At 41.3% G+C, this 13706-nt stretch overlaps 1 protein-coding gene across 1 annotated transcript in view; it reads right to left on the reverse strand.

Annotated features, from left to right (window-relative positions):
• Positions 1–472: 472 nt before the first annotated feature.
• The window catches only part of KCNU1 (potassium calcium-activated channel subfamily U member 1), a 148587-nt gene continuing 135353 nt past the window's right edge, over positions 473–13706 (reverse strand). The window contains exons 24-27 of the mRNA XM_044226005.1: positions 12932–13071; positions 5998–6189; positions 4148–4260; positions 473–1103 (exon numbers count right to left, since the gene is read on the reverse strand). Coding sequence (XP_044081940.1) covers positions 698–1103; positions 4148–4260; positions 5998–6189; positions 12932–13071 — 851 coding nt within the window. The 3' untranslated portion in view covers positions 473–697. The remainder of the gene's footprint in view (positions 1104–4147; positions 4261–5997; positions 6190–12931; positions 13072–13706) is intronic.

The following is a 13706-nucleotide window of genomic DNA, read 5'->3' on the forward strand; positions in this document are numbered from 1 at the left end:
GGGAGATGTTTTATACCTTTTATGCAATGAGGTCTTTATTCTCAGATTAGGGAATTTGGGAGGCTGTCTATATCTGTCTACCTGACTTTACCTAGGCACCCCATCCCAGGATACTCTAATATCCATTCTTGTGCTGATCTTAGTTATACGCAGACTGGTTTCCAATTCAAACCAACATCTCCCCATCTGATCTTTCTCACCTTCTATAGAAAAAGATGAAGAAAGAAAATGAGTGGGGAATAAAAGAAGGAGATAATACACTAGTTTACTATTTGCCTGCTTGAGGATAAAGAATGTAAGATTCTTTATTTCTCATCTCCTGTGTCTAAGTCCTTCTCATTTTTTTTTTTTTTTAATCTTGATGGCTTATATACCCTGACCGGATGAACCCAACAAGTATTGAAGGACCTCTTTAACACAGCTCAGTTTAACATGTTTCCTGCTCGAGGGACAACGGACACAGAGCAATGAACTTTCCTTACAGAGCATTTGTTATGCATTTCTTTATTTATCACTCTAGATCCAGTGGGATTGGATCAGACTTTCGTCTTTCCCCACTGTGGGTTTGCTGATCCACCACTAACCAAAGGGCACAGAAGTGGCATGCTTCCATTTTTATTTTCCTGTTCAAAGTCACCATCTCTGGAGATGCTTTATAAGTAGTGAGCTGGGAGCTTGTGGAGAATATCAACAGGCCTTAGTTTGGTTTTGAAGAAGCAGGGGCATTCTCCTCTGTCCTTTCCTTCATTTTTTCCTTCCCATTTTCTCTCATGGTTTCAGTTTCACCTAAATATGTCTGGGATGGTAGTTTACTGCTCTGAGTCAATACAGTTTGCTTAGAATCACTAATGGAACTAGTTTTTGGCTCCAAATAATGAACGGATGTCGTCAAAGGTTGTGTTGTTGTCTGACTGACTGGGTTAATGGTAGAAGACTGATTTGTGTTTGTAGTTTTCTCTGATGTTGGCACTATATTTATCGTTTCATATGGACTTGGAGATGTAGTATCCAATTTGTAACAAGAAGTGCTGAAAGGGATGGCACAAAACACAAGATCCGAGGGCAGGAGCTTAAAAGTATTGCATGGCCGGGTGATCACAAACCTGTAAGAAAAGCCAAAGATGACTCTGGAGCCTCTGCAGCCGGACAGTTGTGGCTCCAGGCAAAGGTCCAAACAAGAAAGTCTTTCTGCTGGGCCCGAGGAGGAAATATTTTTTGTTTTGCTTGGCTTCATTGGTTTCTTATTAAAAGTAAATACTTCTGGCACAGGGCAACAGAAGTCCTAGACTAGTAACCGGGAGACTAACATTTACTCCTGCCTCCAAACCCAAGAATCTCTGACCTGGGTTTGGCATGGCATCTCCCTTCCTTGGGCCTTGATTTGCTCAACGTTTTAATGGCAGAGGGATAGATAGAGATGTGGACTGACTTATGTCTAATGATCTTTTGGACTCCAGGTTTCCCTGCCTTTAATATCGACTACTCTAATGAATTCAGTCATCCCAATATTGAGCACTTGTCCAAGATTTATCAAAATCAGAATATTACGTACTTCCAGCTTTTTCAATTCTACCTTAGGCTTACCCTAATACTTGTGCCACCAACTTTCACAATGTAGAGTGTCCAGTGTGAGGGGGAAGAATATTAAACTGAAGTTGTATTTGAAATTTTGACTAGAAAGCAAATAGTGAATGTCAATGAGTCTTAAAGAACACCAAGAGCCTGGACTGTATAAGATGACTTCCTAGGGAAGCAGGATATCTTAGCCCCGTATCAGGCACATGGCAAATCCTCAATAATGTGAGCTAAATTAATTAACACACCAGCATTCAGGTCAGAACATTGAGGCAGAATAAACTTTCATGGTTTTTATCCTGCATTTCTTCATTGCTGCCCCAAATGGTCACCTTTTCTTTATAGAACCACCATCTGAAAGCACCTCTGACCTCTTTTTGCTGAATAATCTTCCCCCTTATATCTTTCCCACTGAATCCCCTGTAATGTCTATAATAGTTTGAGCAAGACCTATTATAGTCAAATACTCCCTTTGAAACAGAAATATCATTTCCTTCCTGGGGTCCTCTCAAGTATGGGCTGCACATTCTCCCAATTACAGAGCTCCATGGGTTTTTTGGAGGTGTTGGAGCAAGGGCATGGAGTTCAAGCAGAGATAGATAGATAGATAGATAGAGAGAGAGAAACCAGCATCATTCATGCTTTGCAGTGCTGCTTTCAGAACATCACTGCTCCCTCAGCGTCTTTGTGATTAGTGCTCTATAGCCATATCACCTTCCCTCTCAATTCACTGGTGCCATCTATAGACCTCCATGTTTATTTAGGTCTCTGGCACTAAGGACACTTTCTCTTTCAAACTCTGGTGTCACTATCATCTCATCAATGGCTATGCCTGTACTTCACAGAGAAATTCTGGTGTTACATACAAATTCCTTTGAGTATAGCCCTCACCTATGGCTATGTTTGTCTTGGCACACATTCTTTTCCTTCATTTCCCTGATGAGTAGAAAAGTCTTCTTTCCTTTCAAGACTACCTCACTTTAGCGGCACCTGGGTGGCTCAGCGGGTTAAAGCCTCTGCCTTTGACTTGGGTCGTGATCCCAGGGTCCTGGAATCGAGCCCTGTGTCAGGCTTTCTGCTCAGCAGGGAGCCTATTTCCTCCTCTCTCTCCACCTGCCTCTCTGCCTACTTTTGATCTCTGTGTGTCAAATAAATAAATAAAATCTTAAAAAAAAACCTACCCCACTTTGAGTATCTTGATTTCGTTCCCCTCAGAAAGGAGAACAAGTTTCCTTCAATCTTTCTCCACTCTTTCTTAATTTCTCCTCCTTCTACTGAATCCTGTCCAATCCCACTGTGAGGATCTCAGTTTGGACATATATTATTGTGTTTTCTGTAGATTGTACACTCTCTTTCCCCCTCCTCTCCACATGCATTTCCTTTATGCTCTCCTACACTGTGGTCAGATTGCTCTTTCAACTGAAATCTGAGCATATCACTCCCCTAATTTATACATGTAAAACACAGTGTGCTAGAAATGAGGCAGTCAATAAACATTTACCCAATGAGTCCAACAGAAAAGAAATAAATCTTTCCAATGTGGACAGTGGCTTTCACCTTTAAGAAGTCTCATAGATAAGCTAATACAGCCACTCTTGAAAACAGTATGGAACCTCAAGACATTAAAAATAGAGCTATACTATGACCCACCAATTGCACTACTAGGTATTTACCCAAAAATACAGGTGTAGTAAAAAGAAGGAGCACATGCACCCCAAAGTTCATAACAGCAATGTCCAGAATAGCCAAACTGAAGAAGGAGCTGAGATGTCCTTCAACAGACGAATGGATAAAGAAGATGTCGTCCATTTGTACGATGGAATATTACTCATCCATCAGAAAGAATGAATACTTACTATCTGCATTGACATGGCTGGAACTGGAGGGGATTATGCTAAGTGAAATAGGTCAAGCAAAGAAAAACAATTATCATATGGTTTCACTCATATGTGGAATATAAGGAATAGATCAGAGGACCATAGGGGAAGGGAGGGAAGCCTGAATGGAAAGAAATCAGAGAGGGAGACAAACCATAAAAGACTCTGGACTTCAAGAACCAAATTGAGGGTTACAAAAGGGAGCGGGGTGAGGAGATGGGGTGACTGGGTGACAGATATTAGAGAGGGCACATGGGGTAAGCACTGGGTGTTATATTCAATTAATGAATTGTTAAACACTACATCAAGATCTAATGATATAGGTCAGCTGACTGAACATAATAGAAATAAATAAATAAATAAATAAATAAATAAATAAAACTTTTGAAAAAGTCACATGGACATGGATGAGAGGTAAGTTACAAAAGAATCCCGATTTAAAGTCTGGGTCTACATCTCACAGTTCACTGGAGACACAGACACCATTCTCCTTACATGGTCAATATTAGCCAGATCATCAGTTCATTCATGTTATTTATACCCAGGTTCCTTCTTCCTACATCACTGTCTACTTCCCCTGGACCCATCTTTGTAATTATGAACCCTGATCTCTGGACTTCTCTTTCATATTGAATAAAGTAACTTCGATTCTTGTTTGGACAGAAGGGTAGCACTCTCTGAGCAAGCATACTCCCCTAGTTTGTTCCGGCTTGTTCTCCTCTTCATCTATCATGCGGTATAAACCAAGGCACAGGATTCCAAAATTATCTATTGAGCCACAGAACAGTTGCCCAAATGTCTGTCTTGGCTGGGGAGAAAAGAGAAAAACATGTGTCTGTTGGTACTTTAATTAAGCAATAACAAGCACTTACTGGAAAGCTATTTTCTTTCCTTGCACTAAAAGTTTGGAAGACCCAAAAGCCATTTCCAAATATCTTTTATGGTGGCAGTGTTAAGTAGGAAATTAGGCTTATAAGTTTTGAGCATCTAATCCCAGTGATTATTTTTATCACTGTGGACTTTCAAGAGCCTCTTGAGTGCATGACAGAGCATGTTGTTATCTAGTTTTTATTACTATTGCTATTTTGGTAACTGTTAAAGAAGTAACAATTAGTAAAAGATTGGGAAATTCAGTTTTCAATCTATATAATGGGTTGGGATGTTCAGTGACCTCCAGAGAGTGATCTTCTCATCCTACTCTACCACAGTTTATAGTCCCAAGCATTCCTCTTGACCCTGCTCTCAGGCTGGGCATGATGGGTAGACAACAGGGTCAAAGCAGAGCAAATGGATTCAATGAAGTCACATGAGAGCAGTTTGTCTCATTATGTGATTCGCTAGGGTAGAAAACAAGGTGAGGACCAGATTCAAGTAAAGAAAGGAAGGAGAGCAATGTTGCCTTGTCTACTGTCACCTCTGATACTAAAAAGAGGTTGCCAGCAGCAGTTGTTCTGGGCTTATAATCACTCACAAGTCAGTCTCAGGTGAGGAGCCCAGGACCACAGAAATGCAAAGGACCAGAATGTGCTAAGAGAGCTTTGCCATGTTATTTGCACCTGGAATTCAGATGTACAAAGCATGGGGTTTTCCCTCTTTGGCAGTATCTATCAGGACATATCAGGTGCAGAGACCTGGAAGAGCCTGCTCCACGTGAAGGGGACTTTGCTGATGTCCTCTGAACAAACAAAAAATATGTCCTTAAAATGTCCTGTTCTAGACACTGGTAGAGGGCTAAATGTAATGTCAACCAAAGCTAGACCAAAAGGCACTGATAAGTACATTACTCATTGCATTACTCATTGCCCAAACACACAGATGCCCCATGACTTTGCCATAATGACCTTCTCCCCTTGCCATAATCCACTGCTCACTAGCTCAGTGGGCTTAGAAAATGCAAGCATTTTCCCCTGGCTAGGTCAATCAGAGTCTTAGACCCAAACACAGAACCCCTTTGCCTGATTTAGACTGACATGATCAGATTTCTTTATCAGCTCAGGTATAGGAAGAGAGAGCAGAGCCTGAGTGAGACTGCCTTGGAGGGTTCCCTGCTTTTCCAGTGGGACACGATGTGGCCTCAGGCAAGTCCTTTTCTCTGAGTCTCAGTTTCTTGATCTGTTCAGTGCAATTAATAACAATGCCTACCATATAAATCCTTGGACAAATTAAGTAAACAACAACAACAAAGCAGACAAGCACAGGGAGCATGCTCAGTAAATATTAGTTATAATAATTATTAATAAACTTGCTAAGGTACAAAGTCATTATATTTCTCAGACGCTTCCTGCATACTTGGATTTTTTTTATCTGGAAGATGAGGATAATAATACCTGCCTTACTTACCTCCTGGAATTGTTGTAAAAAAATAAATAGGATACATGAAAATGCACTTTGAATTTTAAAATATTCTATGAATACATGGTTTTATTAGCTTTTGGTATTATTTCTATGCTCTAAGCCATCTAGGAACCCAAAGAGCCTGAATCATTTTCAGAAACCCAGAGTAGTAAGGAAGTAGGAACCTTAATTATGATAAGAGTAGACTCACTTTAATGTCTGACAAAATAGTTTCATTTAAGGACAGAATCCCCAGTTTACACCGCATTCTTTCAGACGTCAATGAAGTACCATGGTTTGTCAGCCCACAGACACTCCTATCAACTTGTTGTTCCATTTGAGAACTTATCCCTCCTGTAACCAGCATCTGAAGTAATTCCAGGACATGATAATTGTAGAAGGCCTGGAAAGCAAGGACAAGCCACGTGCAAAGTCAGAAGAGTGAGCACAGACACTGTGGATGTAAGATGTAAAGTCTTGCAGACTTAGAGGGCATCGCTGTTTAAAATGGACGCAGTGAGGCAAAACAGGGTCTGTCATCATTATTAAAATCAACTAAAAGCTCTCAGTTCAGGTAGGACACTGGGTTAGGCAAAGTACAGAGAAAATAACACTGACCCAGTTCCTGCTCCCTCTTGGCTTACACTGTGGCACAAGAAGAAAATGAGTAATGATGCTAACACCAAGGATGTCCCCTCTCCCAAAAATAAGCAGAGGAGTATGTTGGGCCACAGATACCCTTATAATCATCACTATATTCTTAAAACTATGTACTTAATATGACTTCTATAGATTTTTCCTTAGGGGGCTACTGATACTATTACTGTCATCTATAGCTGAATCTTCTGGATGTGAGTCTACTTGTATTAAATAGGTTAAAAGATGATTTCAAGTGCCTTTTCCTTCCTAATGTCCTGACTGAAGGGATCCCCTGGCTGATGGTCTCCTCCTTTTGATTGTGACCTACATGAGGACAGGTATTGACTTGGGCTTATTAATATTTAGGTCTCCCTTAGTTCTTTTGTACTATACAAATTGTAGCTGTTGAATAAATTAATAGAATTTTGGAATATTTGGCATCAAAATGAAACCAAAGGAGGACATGTGGGACATCTTCTTATTTTGCAACTACTTTGAGTCTGAATAACCCTAACCATGTTCCTAAAATACTTTCCCAAAGGATTCCTACCATATTTAGTGTAAACTAGGCAGTGGCATACATGTAAATAGCACTGTAATATATTACCCATTAGATTTTCCCAAATCTATTGAATACATAGTGTTTTAAATTTTCAACATTTTGTTTTATCTAAATTAGACTTTTACTCCAATAGACAGGAGGAGTTACATGTTTATCTATTACCTATATAAAAGTCAATACTTTTGTTTTTATGAAAAAGAATAGGAATGACCTCAATTGCTACTGTCATAGAAATTTTGCCATTTACTTTCTCTAAGTTCAGGGACTTCTCTTCTGCAGACTGAATTATGATAGGGGCCTATTTGCTAGTCTTCCTGTATTGTTTTTATTCTTACTTGCAATTCATGTTCAAAATGTTTCCAGAAAGATTCTCTAGGACATGAATCAAATCATGCCGCCCACCTCCTCAAACCTTAAATGTCATACCCTTACTGTGAAACCAAGATCATCCCCTCCATTAATCATGCCCTGCAGCGCACAACAGTCTATCTGCTGCTCAAGCTACATATGCACTCCTCCATACCTTTGCTTTGGAACATCTGACCGATAACTCATCAAGCCCTCTGACTGGCAAACTCTATGCTGGTCGTCTCATCAGAAAGAAGTTTTCCTTTTTTGGTGATCTCACAGACACTGACTTTTGCTCCATTTCATCCTTCTGTATTTTCTAGTTAGGAGTTTGTCTGAAACATTCCTGACTTTGAATCTTGGGACTGCCATGTCCTAACTGAGTACCTTTGAACAACTGACGTATTTTCTCAGGAAGTTTTATAACCTTTAAAGTTGACATGACAGTACCATCTTTGAGCATTGTTTGTGGGATGAAATGAGATATACCACACATATTATGCAATTCTGTTCTCATGTATTGGGATCACCTGGAAGGGTATTCAAGAGTGTAGATTTCTGGGATCCAAGATCTAGTGGATCAGACTGTATAAAGAGGAGTGGGAATCAGAAATTTAAAGGCCACCTCTGGTGGTTCTGACACTGGTTGGTGCTTAGATTACCCTCTGTGGCAGCACTTCCTTAAATGATATGGTCTTTCAGAGGACAGACTTTGTCTATTTAATATTCATGCCCTCAGGGGTGCATTGAACAAGGCAGGTGTTCAACAACTATAAGAATATTGACTGCAATTGATAGTCAGTTTTTAACAAATAAACAAATATTGCTGGTAAAATGTAGAAGCCATTGGGACAAGAGGGTCTGGGAAATAATATAAGCTATATGAAACAGGAAAATAAGTTTTAGAATAGTTTTTAGGTTAAAAGATGACTTCAAATGCCTTTTCCTTCCAACATCCTGACTGAAGGGATTTCCTGACTGCTGGTCTCCTTACTTCTTCTTTGTTCCATTTTGCTACCACCCAGAAGGGTGCTTATGGAATCAGCTCCCTGAAATCCAGGCATGAACAGGGGATGTAAATCCAGGTTGAGCCACAATCCGTTTAAGAAGAAATGACCATAGTATAGAGTGATTAGATGTAATGCTGTTAGAATAATTCTCCACTGATTAAAGAAAAGGTGTAAATTCTAGGGTTATCCTGGTGTCAAGGGCTCTAGGGAAACGTACTTTACATATTTAACTGAGAGAGGCTTAGATTTTGAATATATCATTTCTTCAGTTTTGACATCAAAAGGATTGCAATTCTATATTGGGGAAAATAAAAGGATTTACATATCACCCTTACTCCATGAGCTCATCTAATATTCTTATTTTTTGGAGTTCTATGGTATTGATCTCTTCTTTTTTTCCTCCCTTCTTCCCCTCTTCTTTCCTTCCTCCCTCCTTTCTTTCTTTCCTTCCCCCCTCCTTTCCTTTTCTTTTTTTCTTTCGCAGGAAAATAAGAAAGTTGAAATGTGCTTCAAATATTTTAAGATCTTTAAACTTCGATAGTATTTCTAATATAATCAGATTTACTAAAATTTGGACTTCCAGGGTTAGAAAATGTTGCAGCCCAAAGTGTTTCAACTTTTAGCTAATCTGTGGTATCTCTCACAACTTATATATTACTTAATAACATTCAGGCTTTGTTCTATCCTTGGGACTTGCTCATTCATTCCTTTGCATTTATTAAGGGGAAATGGAGAAAAAGGGGGAGAAGTCGGAGTCAAGACTGGTGATCTCATCTTGTTTCTGACTTGGATGAGGTGATAACTAACTTTTTCCTGAGGGAGTCTGTTCTGAATGCTTCTATATTCCCCATACACTCCTGTGTGGTGTGGGCATCAAGGAAACAGAGCTCTAATTATAACTTCCGACCATGCATCAGTGGAAAACAGATCTCTTGGTTCATTGAGCTGGACAGCACATTGGAAGAACCCCCTGGAGGGTGTTCTTTGGCTGGGAGGAAGCTATGGGACAAAAAGCACATGCAGAATGGGGCGGGATGGTGGACTCTTGTTTCTCATACAGGACTCTTGACTGGAAACTGAAAATCTGTCTTAGAAGAGAGTAGAGGATTTTGGTCCTTTCATTTTATGTCTCCCTCTCTGTTGGTCATATATTCTAACTTTTAGGGAGTGGTTTTCTAAGTCTTCTTAACAACGGAAATCCTACTTCACATCAAATCCTAGGCAGAAGCCTCACGCACAGCACAGATGAAAGCAGTCATTTTGATTGAAGAGACAGGTGCAGGCAGGGGGCATGATGGGGTAGGTACACCCTGGGCCCCTCCCTGCTTGTCTGTTCAGCATCTACTGAGCACCTAGGGAGCAGGTTCCTTTAAGCAAAACTTGAAAATCAGTGCACTGGAAGGACACACATAATCACAGAAAGAGCTTTCTGGAAGGACAGCGGACTGTGACAGTGAGGTCTAACTTGGGAATCATACACAGTGGGGTTCAAAAACCAGTTTGTCATCTGTAAGGGCTGTAATTGTGGCACTTCATTCTCCTGCTAAGCCTCAGAACCTTGATTTGTAAAATGAGGCTCATAATTGTATTCTCCTATTTGGGTTGAAAGAAGAATTAAACAAGGTGTTGTAGCAAAGACTTTGGTCCAAAGTAAGTGCTTCAAAGATGTAATTACTCTTCCTATCACAGCTTTTTCTATGATTATTAACATTATTCTAGCAAGAAAATTTATTGGCAGAAGTTGCCTTGAGGTCTGTGTTGAAAAAGACCTGTGGGTGTGATCTGGAGGCAGAGAACTGTGATCCTTAGTGGCAGCTTCCATGGGAATGTGTTAGAGGGAGTGATAACCATGGAGCCCACAACTGCTGTCCTAACTTTAAGACCAAGAGCTTTGCCTTTCTTTCCCATATTGGTGCTCCAATATGTACGGAGAAGAAACTGGAGTATGGACGAATGTATGCTGCAGCTACACAGTGGTGGCTCCCAGATGTTTCAGTGCCAGAGGATAAGTGGTCTCTTCTCTGAGGCTACTGCTCTCAATTCCAGGAGACCCTATGTAAGGTCAGGAGGCCAGCCAAGATCAAATGGTACACAGAAGACTCCAGGTGATAGAATTGGAGGCCCGAACCTGGCCTGTGGGCTCTTTCTTTCTGTGTGGCTGGACAATGGAAAGTCACCCCCACCTTTAGAGATCCAAGTGGACCCAGTACCACCAGACCTAGAGACAAGGGAATCAAGAGTGGGCAGTATGACCTGATCATTTTCAATAGTCTAGCTCGGCTCATCATGGCCAGGGATTTAGGACTGGAGATCCAAATAGTATTAAAGTGTGTACATTTTGTTGTGCCATGAATCATTAAAGATTCAATATCTGAGGCAGAATGCCACTAGGTAAATAGATATGCAGAGGGTCAAGACCCAAGCCAGTCCCCTTAATAGAAAGGTTTTCCCTGAAGCTTGATTGTTATGCTTGTGACCTCGTGTGACTCTCCCGTGGATCAGGCACAGTGTGTGGATTTTCTCTCTCCTACAGACTTCACTGTGGGAAAGACTCCTGAGTTTTTACATAGCTTATTTCCTTTTCTAGGAGGACTAAATCATCCTCTCCCACTGAGAAGCCCACTGATACAATATCTGAAGGTACCCTCAGAGGCAGTGCTGCTCCTCAGTGTGATCACAGGACCTATGGTGAATGAGGAGAGGCCCAGCGGCTGGCTACCATGACCAAGTTTGTGTTTGCTATGCTGGCTGACATTATGTGCTCATTTATTTTTATGTCTACTCTCTCAGCTCTTCTCTGCCCATCTTGCCCTTCCCACTAGCTCTAAACAGAGTTGGTGACTTTGTTCCTACCTCTGGGGGCCAGTGGAGTTTAGTTAAGGCCCCAGTTTACTTTAAGGCACAAAGCCGCCTGCCATTTAGGGATCTCTGAGGAGAATGGGGACCTTAACCCTATTTAAAATGTATCCTGCAGATAGGTCCAGTTCACCAAAGTCACCTCCTGCCTGACACTCCAGTCATTAATTACTGGCAAAGTAACATATCAATGACAGACAGTGATAAAGTCCTTTCCATGACAGAGCCACCTTCCCAGAAAAGTCTTCTGACTGGACTCCTGGCTCAGTTAAGGCTGAATGCTGCCTAACCCTTTAGGAAATTCATTGTCTACCCACACATGCTCAATGTTAAACTATCATTGACGTAGTTTTATCTCTCTGAGAGCTTGATGGGGTTTATGAGGACCACCCTCCATCCCCAAGGCTTAGGGAAGCAGAGCCCAAGGCAACATAATCCCTTCAGGACCAGTGGCACTAATACTATGAGGGCAGCATGTGTGGCCCAGCCATGCTCCTCTAAAAGTGCCAACTGTGCCTTTGAGGCATCCACACAGTTCAGGAATGATGCCCCTTCCACATGGAATTACAGAAGGCTGCAAGTTTATCAAACTGTTCAGAGCCCTGGGAATCTGTACACTGTTATTCAGCTAGGTTGCAACACTTTCATGGAAAATATGGGGGAGAAGGAGTCTGGGAGGTCTTAGACAACAAGAATTTCCTTCAGAGGAGTTCTTGCAATCATTTTCCAATGGCTATGTATAGATTTTGTGCAGATATTTTGTGTTTTGGTCCAATTCCTTGACTTAACCAAGAGTGCTTACAGCTCACTGCCTTTTCCCTTCTTCTCTCTGCCCAGTGTGTCTCTTCCCCAAAGATCAGAATGCCGTGTGCTCTCTTCTCCGTAGCTGGACTCCCATGCCGCCATGTCAGTGCTGCCTTCCCTCTCCAGCCACACTATTGCAACTTTCAGCTCCTTTCCTAACCCCTGTATTTCTCATCTCACATTGCCTTAGTCTTCTAGCTGACATGCCACATATGTTCCTCATTTATCATGTTTCTGTTACTCTCCTCTATGAGCCTGAGCTCCACATGGGCACAGATGTTAGTCTGTTTCATCATTGCTATACTCCTGGCACTTAGAACAGTGTGCCCTGCACACAGTAGGTATTCACCCAGTGGATCAGTGCCACTTACAGAAATACCATGGCCAAGGCAAGGGACCTTCTCAGAAGCTAAAGGGCACCTGAGAGCTGAAGAGCAACCGCGTAATCAAAACCATACCCCAGGAGTGGGGCAGCATGGAGGGAGTGTGGGCTTAACTCTGAACGAAGCTCATACCACCAAAGGCCAAAGCTTTTCCTTGGTCCCCATATCCCTTATGACAAATTTCTGTATAAGCTGTTGGGGATATTTTAGAGACAAAAGAAAGCAGTGTCTTCTAAGCTCTGAAACCAGAGCTTGGTCTGCCAAGATGTAATTGAAGCTAAAAGGTGGGCACTTTGCTTTTTATGTGCTCATTCTTCCTGGTACCAAGTGTTCTGGTTCTAAGGGCCAGATACATTTTAAATCTTGAAAATGTGAAAATTTGGCCTCGTTTGCCAAGTAGTTGTGAAGAAAAATGAAATAATGTATGTGAGCAAGCTTTTTCAGAAAATCAAAGAGAACTCTGAATTGTGAGGCATTCTCATTATTTCCCAAAGCTTGAACCATCCTTTCTCCCCTCTGCAAGCTGCACTTAGCTGCACTTACTGTGGCCAGGAGGGAATCCAAGAAGCTGCCAGAAAAGACAGTGCCAGTGGAAAAGGACGTGCTGAGATGTAGGCTTGTTCCTGAGAAGCTTTCATCCAGTCCACTCAGCTGTTCAATATAGTGGATATTGGAAGGATTTTCTGCAAGGTAAAAGAAGAAAAAAGGAAAGACAGGCAGACAAGCTTAAGAATATAGGACTGTCATACTAAGCAAGCCAAGGGATGACCACCGTACAAAGAATTTGTTGTCTATGCTGGGGTCAATGTGGGATCTGCCCTTACTTCATTAGCTATCTATCATCTATCTATCTATCTATCTTTTCTTCTTTCCAAGTATCTTCCTCCCCTAAACACATGTATCCTTCTTGGGTACCTTCATCATCAACGGCATATACTTGCACCCCAGGCCAGCTCCTCCAAACAACTCCCAGTGTAACCTTTATATACTTTATCTTTCAAACAAAGACACTTTTGGAAGTAAAAGGAGATACTCTCAATAACTTCCCTGGGAAAACAAGTATAAATGGGAACATATGGTCACCCCAGTTACAGACATTTTTCATAATATTATGCCATAGATACCCTGGTATTTACTTGGGTGTTTAGAGTTATCTACATCCAGAATGAGTTAAAGCAGTTCTTATAAAAAATTTAATGTGCATATGAATCTCCTGGAGATCATGTGACAATAGATTATGATTCATTGGGTCTAGGGTTAAGAATGGGATTCTAGGTGTCCAACAAGCTTCCAGATGCTACTGATTCATGGACTACCA

The sequence above is a fragment of the Neovison vison genome, chromosome 11 (assembly GCF_020171115.1).
Source record: "Neovison vison isolate M4711 chromosome 11, ASM_NN_V1, whole genome shotgun sequence".
NCBI classification, from domain to species: domain Eukaryota; kingdom Metazoa; phylum Chordata; class Mammalia; order Carnivora; family Mustelidae; genus Neogale; species Neogale vison.